The sequence below is a fragment of the Hirundo rustica genome, chromosome 8, assembly GCF_015227805.2.
Source record: "Hirundo rustica isolate bHirRus1 chromosome 8, bHirRus1.pri.v3, whole genome shotgun sequence".
In the NCBI taxonomy this organism is placed as follows: domain Eukaryota; kingdom Metazoa; phylum Chordata; class Aves; order Passeriformes; family Hirundinidae; genus Hirundo; species Hirundo rustica.
This window is the reverse complement of record NC_053457.1, coordinates 1,478,218-1,485,426: the sequence shown is the minus strand read 5'-3', so window position 1 is coordinate 1,485,426 and position 7,209 is coordinate 1,478,218. Positions and strand designations below refer to the sequence as shown.

At 39.1% G+C, this 7,209-nt stretch overlaps 1 protein-coding gene across 1 annotated transcript; it reads left to right on the top strand.

Annotated features, from left to right (window-relative positions):
• The first annotated feature begins 1,575 nt into the window (after window positions 1–1,575).
• On the top strand, window positions 1,576–2,095 carry ATOH7 (atonal bHLH transcription factor 7). Its single transcript, XM_040071844.2, has one exon. The coding sequence runs from the start codon at window positions 1,640–1,642 to the stop codon at window positions 2,093–2,095; it is 456 nt and encodes a 151-aa protein (XP_039927778.1). The 5' UTR covers window positions 1,576–1,639.
• The last annotated feature ends 5,114 nt before the right edge of the window (window positions 2,096–7,209 follow it).

The window sequence follows — 7,209 nt, the reverse complement described above, 5'->3', positions numbered from 1 at the left end:
TGCTAATTTATGAATGCTGGTAACAATTTAATTAAGTTTGAAATCAATACAGATAATAAATCATTGTGTGGCAGATTTTTTTTTTCCTTTTGTGTACATCATAAAAAGATCATATGATATTTCCTTGTAAGTTTATGTAGTTATGATTTTAGTAATACAAGTATAGTAAAAGAAAGATGTTTTAATTATGCGGCATGGGTGCGTGTATATTGTGGCTCCTCCGTTGTTACAGAGGAGGAGGTAGCAGAATTGATCCCTTGCTGCCAGCAAACAGATTTGTTTTTTACATTCTCTTTTTTTCTTCTCACTTATTTAGAGATATTATTAAAAAGACACCTTTAATTTATGTCAAGTACACATATGTACTTTATTAGGGGGTGCTAAAAAGGGCAGTTTTCAGGTGACTTGTATACTTATATGGTTTTGTGTATAACTATTGTAACCCATCTAAATATTTTTGCAATTATTAGATAAATCTATAGCTACATTTTAACTGCTTAAATATATTTAAATTATTTTAATGACTTTGAGTTTGCTGACAGGGAAATATATAATCCCCTTTTTTTCTCAAGATACTACTCTGGTTGCAATGTTGTGTACTTTATACAAAATTGTGAATGCTGGAGGGTTTCTAATAATTTGAGTTTATTTATTTTGGTACCATACGTGCAAAACTGTGGTATTCTTGGCCCTGTACCTTTTTGCTCTTTCTCCTGTTTCATTAATACAATTATTTCTTCTGTCCTCAATACTTAGCCAGAATTTTCATGTGTTTTAATGTACAAATACTACAATGCACAAAGATTTTTTTTTTCCCTGAGTTGCAACCGATTATCCATTGAAAGGATCTTTTGCTTAACTGCCCAGAGACTTGTGGGGCCAGCCAGACACTACTCCAGATGGCAAGTTGTTAGGGCTGGACAGAATGGCTTTGGAAGACCTCTCACCAGATGAAGGCTGTAATGTTGGGATTTTACTGTTTGGCTTTTTTTTCCCCCGTAGTTCCCAGGGTGGGAAGGTGCTGGGATGGCAGCAGCGTGCCGCCCGCCCACCTGCTACCACCTGTTTAGCTTTTGCAGTTTCTATAAAGCCTCATCTTGTCCAGTCGACACAATCCTTGCTGGCCGGCGGGAGCCAAGGAAGGAGGTCTCTCTTAGGAAGTTACGTCTTCAGGTCGCAATCCTTCACCATCGCAAAATACTCTCCTAAACTGAATCAGAACTTCTCCCATTTGAAACAGCCATTTGGAGTTGTTGTGCCTTTAAATCCAGTAAGATCCCTCTTGGATTAAACAGACCGTTTTCTTCAGTAACGTACATTTTGAGAATGGAGATTTCATTGTTTTCTCTCTCTGAGATTAAAGAAATTAAAGGAATGAAAGCATAAGACATAAAAAATGCTTCATTCTTTCTTTCAACGATAAGGAACAATTTTCACACGTTTCCAGAAGAACCAGAAGAACTTTTATTTTATTATATTTATTTTTTTAGAAGCGAAGAAAAATACTGCATAATTGATAATCTGGGAAACAGATTCAAGAGGTACGAAGGTACTCCATGAGTGCTTTCATTACCGCTTTTTAGATACCGAATTTTTGCTGGGTGATCTTCGTGCGTGTGAAAGTGAAGCTGCCTCAAATATGAAAACCTGTAAATCCAGTCACCTGGACTCAGGTGTGGAGTCAGACGCGCAGTGCAGAAGCGGAGCAGGCTGTGTCGTGAAGTGTAGTTCGGAAAGGATGGAGAACGCTGCCAAGAGGAGACTGGCCGCCAATGCCCGCGAGAGGAGACGGATGCAGGGACTCAACACGGCCTTCGATCGCTTGAGAAAGGTGGTTCCGCAGTGGGGGCAGGATAAGAAACTGTCCAAGTACGAGACGCTGCAGATGGCTCTGAGCTACATCATGGCTCTGACCAGGATCCTGGCCGAAGCCGAAAGGTACAGTAGTGAGCGGGAGTGGATTAGCCTGCACTGTGAGCACTTCCATGCCGACAGCTACCAGCACTACCCGGCGCAGAAAGCCGCGGCCGAGAGCGATCCTTACGCACAGAGAGTGTTCGCCTACCACCCGGAGCACTTCCAGATAGCTAATTAGGACTTGTTGCCAGCTAAGAATATGCGGCAGGCCAGATGTGTAATTTAATAATTAGCAAGAGTTAATCTGCTTGACTAAGGTAATATCGGCGTTATAATAGCTCATTCTTGTTTGCGTCTTATATAAATTTTCTCTGAGAACATAAAATCAAAAGGCATTTAAGATGATTGAATTTATTTGATGCTGGTGGAAATGATACTTTTAATTTGAAATATTTCTGACAATTGTTTCCTAATTTTTCCAGTGTATTTGATGCTTTAATTAAATAAGTTTTTGGTGTTTTTTTAACTGTGATGAATCATGACAGTATTTCTACAGATCATGGGACAAGTTGACCCATGGCACAACTGAATGGAATAGCGCCAGAAATGAACTTCGTTCCATGTTTTTACGTCAGCTTTAAAGTTGTTCTTTGGTTTCTTTTCACATAAAGGGTTCACATGGAAAAAGTTTCATAATGTATTGGAGTTCTAGTCCTCAGAGAACTAACTTTCTTAAACTTTGTAAGTTTGACATATGGGTTCCAAAGTTATGTAGGTTTGCTTTAATCCAATTTATGGTGTCTCTTGTATGCTCAAAAAAGAGCTGGTTTCAAGTCTTGGAAGGACTGTTTTATTTTCAGTGGTTGTGTAAAAGCACGTGTGACTATATACCGTAAATGAGAATGCTCGTGTGAAAATACAAGCTTCTAGATTTTTGTAGTCTTTAAATGATGGGATTTTATTTTTTAATCTTGTTATCTGGAAACAATAACAGATTTTGTAAATCATAAATAAAGTGTTTTCTATGCTATGTCCTCACCAAATATCTGGAATTCCTAACCTGGGAAATACTTACTAGTGGATTTTCTGCCCCAAATGTTACACTACTCCTGTCACAACCCTGACAGATTATAACATACTGAAGAGCCAACCAGCAAATGGTATTTTCTTCCCAGCTACAGTAAGGAGTCTATTTTATGTATGAGTTTGGGAAAAAATTCTAAAGCATTCTTGCAGATTCATTTCAGCCCTGGTGATGCACTTCATGGCCTTTTGTTTACTTGCTGCTTTCTCTTGTGGGAGATAGAGGGGTCTGGGGAGAAAAGGCAGAAGAGGAAAGGAGGTTGGGAAGATGGAAAAAAATAGGAGAGGATGACTGGGGAAACACATGTGTTTGTAGCAGGGTGCAGAGTCTGCAGAGGCTCAGCTGTCGGTGCCTGGTGTGGTGACAGCAGACTGTGGAGCTGAAGGGTGCTGCTGAGGGGAGATTCCAGAGAAAACCCCTCCCTGGTGCTAGCCCAGAGAGGGAAGGAGAAAGGGAGCTGCTGTCCCACAACAGCTGGTGGAGGATTTCCAGCAGGGAAGGCTTGCAGGTTCCCTGCTGGCTGCTGCCATGCCTTATATTTTAGGATTCTTTCAAATGACAGATGAATAGCTTTGATAGGAGTTATTTTCTACAATTAAGCAGCTTTCAGAGAAGAACAAAGGCATTCCTAGGAACTAAGCTGTGTCTGGGGGGAGAGGGTCTGTGCTGCAGGAGCAGTTCTGTGCAGAGATCTGCCCTCCCTGTGTGTCTGGCCCTTGCTGATGGTTCGCCCTCGGTCACTGGTACAGGCTCCCGCATCTCCTGGCCTGTGAGTTGGATGGTTCCTGATGTGGAGGCTGGGTTTCAGGCTGCCTTAGACACGCTGTATAGTCTGAGCAACTCTCCTCTTTAAACACTGGCATTCAGAAGTGGGTTTTTAAATGTATATCCAGCCTCTTTAAAGGTAATGAATAGTGTTAATTATTAAAATGGGGCCTTTGCTTCGAGCAAATTACATTAGAGCTTTATCAGCAAGCAGAAAGTGCATTCAGCCTCAGAGATATGAAGTCATGTTACTCAGACAGTTAAATTAGTTGTTGTCCATCATATAGTCAAGTTAATATTGTGTGAATATTACTTACCCTTATGTAGCAAGTTTATGTATGTAATAACAACGAATACAATTCTTAATTAAATGACGTGCCATCTTACCCTAATGTATTAGCTGTAAACTTCAGGCAGACACTGTCTCACCTGCACTGCTAACATAGCAGTGGGTTTTCCATACTGAAACAAACATAGGATGCAAATGAATCATGTGATTATATGGCATGGAAAGCTTGGATTAGTGAAAGATTGCCTAAAGCTGAGGTGTGAAGGCAAATACAGTTCAAAAGGATAAATGCCAGAATAGGGTGCAAGAACATGATTGGTGCTTCTGGCATATGATTTATTTTTGTGGGACATGACAACTGCAGTAATTCAGGTAAAAGTACTTAACAGCCATTTCTCTTCCAATTTTGTTTCTTCCATGCAGCATTGTACTTTATTTTCTATTGCATATGATGATATAGTTAAAAAACATAATGGATTAGTATGCAGGGAATGATTAAATGGTAGTAAACCGTCATAAAGAGGAACAAAGCAACACAAAACATAAAATATCTGTGCTCATGTTACCAAAAGCTATTAAGAATTGAAACTGAAGCACTACAAAGCACTTCAGTGCAGTATGTAGGTAGTGAGCACATATAAATGAGGTCATGGTATCAATCTCTGCTGCTGAACAATATGGTTACGGTTATAATCTCCTCTAATCCCCATTCTCTTAGATTTTGTTGTGGTAATGAGGTGTGAATGTTATTGATACCTTTATTTAAAATTAGTAATATTGCTGCTGAGAGAATTGTGATTTTATCTAATACTGTACTGGTTTTCTTTCTCTGGAGGGTGCAGTGTTGAAGTTGGGCTTTTCAGTTTACTGTGGCAGTGAAGGCAGCAGAGTAAATTCTGTGTAGTGCACAGACAGCTGTCTGTCTATTGATTTTCTGTCAAAGCCTTTTGGGGAGTCAATTGAGGTGATGGGAAAGTTAGATCATTAAAAACTCTGAGTGCAGTTTGAAAAGGAGATAATACCATACTGGTTGGGACTTCTCAAATGCAACAACTATTCAGTAAATCTTTGAGTTCTTTTAATAGCTTTCCTTTACAAATACTTCAGTGACGTTTGTGAAATACAAACTTGACAGTTTGACTTGGGTTGGATTATTGCTTCCAAATATTGGTTCCCGACTGGCTCTTTGATGCTGGTAATGCAGGTAATGGCTCTGAGCTACCTTCTGTATTGGACTTAGCTGGTGTGGGCATTTCATACCACCTCCCCTGAAATAATTATGGGTTCTATTAGGCCTCCAAATAAGCAAAAGCTTAGATGCTCAGAGTTTGGTGTGTTCTTAGAGGTTGAGTTTTGTCTGCTCATAAACCTTTGTCCCTGTGAATAGCAGTGCAAACCTGAAATACTTTTGTTTGTAGTGTCAATACTACATCTGATCCATCTTTCCAGTTATCACTGTAATCCTAGAACCACATTATTGTGAGAGCATTGGGGATGACAAATGCTTCATTAAATGTGTCTTGCATACTATACAGATACATGTTTCACTGTTGAAACTCAGAGTGAAATTCGAACGAACTATTTGTGGGATATTAATCTCTATTTTTCTGAAAGGACCTTCTGCAGGGTTTTCTATTTGGAGCTACAGGTACTCTGCCTCTATGATTCTTTTAATTGTATCACCCTGTTTTGACATGCCCAGAGTTATTTTTGAGCTTATATTATATAGTGTTGAACACTATATATTTGGAACAAGAGTGGCATTTTTAACTGCACTGTGTTTGCAGCAGCTAAAAGCAGAATTAGGGTAGCACATTCCCAAAAACATATGGTAGTAATAACAAGTCAGTGCTTTCTTCCTTATCATCAGCATGAATTCAACCTCCATTCTTTCCAATTTTTTAGGCTTTTGTCTTCCATCTCACCATTTATAAGGTATTCAGTGCACAGTCCATCTTGTACTGTACATACACACAGGGCAAGTCTCAGTTCTTGACTGGAATTCTGAGATGGTGCTGCAGTACCCATTCTTCAAAGTGAAAATATGACTGACCTCAGCTCTACCGTTGTGAAGTGAATGGCATTGCAGCTTCCTCCTGTGGGCAAGCACGAGTATCATTAGCTATTTCAATATTTAGTTCACTCCCTCGATCTTGTTAAGTAAAACTTGCCTTGTGAAATCTTTGTGGAAGTCCCTCCTGTGATGGGATTCACTAGGCACAGATTTTAAAGAAGTACTATTTCCAGGCCAAAGGAATTGATTTGCCAAAGGAAACTTTTGCCCTAATATAGGTCCCTTACTCTTGGGATTCCAGCTATTTGAGCTAAGCAATATAGATGCAGTCCTTTATAGTTTAGGAGTGAAATTTACCCAGATTTTTAAAATAATTCACAGAAGAGCTGCTTTTTGCTCTTAATGTGTTCAACTCTTCTATTTCTACAAAATATGCAGGGGAAAAAACCAAGTACACTGAGGATGAAGACATGTTTATTCATGGAAGAAGCAGTCCAGTGTTTCCTCTACACAGATATCTTACAACAAATGTTGATTTCACCCAGTACTTGTGGACTTCTTAAAAAATGCTATGTATTTTGAACTTTAACTACATTTCAGGCAAACCAGGCTTCAAAACCCCTAACCAACCCCATGTATAATATTGAAATATTTCTTCTACTAAAGAGTACATTTTAATATTGTCTACTAATTTTTTTTTCTAATTTGTAGTTCAATTTTCATTTGTACAGAAATTAGCACACAAAATATATTTTACAAAATTTGCCTGATGTGTCTGCATATGTAGCTCCAAGGAATAAGAGGTTCATTTTTGACTGCCTTCCTGCATACTGGGTTGGATAGTAATATTTTTTTCTAACATTTCAGGTTGTCTTCAGTGTTTTTCCATTTCTTTACAAAGCCGTGTTTCCTGTTACTAACAGCCTGTGTGATCATAAGGGATGGTCAGTTTCTGAACAGAATTCCCACTGGTGTAAATGGAGAACTCCACTTAAATTCACACACATGGCCCAAGATTTCTTTTGATTATGCAGTAAATGGTTCCTTATAGCAGACTTGATGTATAAAGGCATTACTAATAGGAGCAACTTGGCATTGCTCAGAGGAAATGATAAAATGTGAAGGAGCCACTTTAGCTTGCGGAGCTGTAGCTGAGCTAAAATGGCTTTAAGAACATTTCCTTTGACCTGGCAGGCACAG

Bases quoted from the DNA above. Each gene is read 5' to 3' on its own strand.
- ATOH7 (XM_040071844.2), top strand. From the start codon at position 1,640: ATGAAAACCTGTAAATCCAGTCACCTGGACTCAGGTGTGGAGTCAGAC.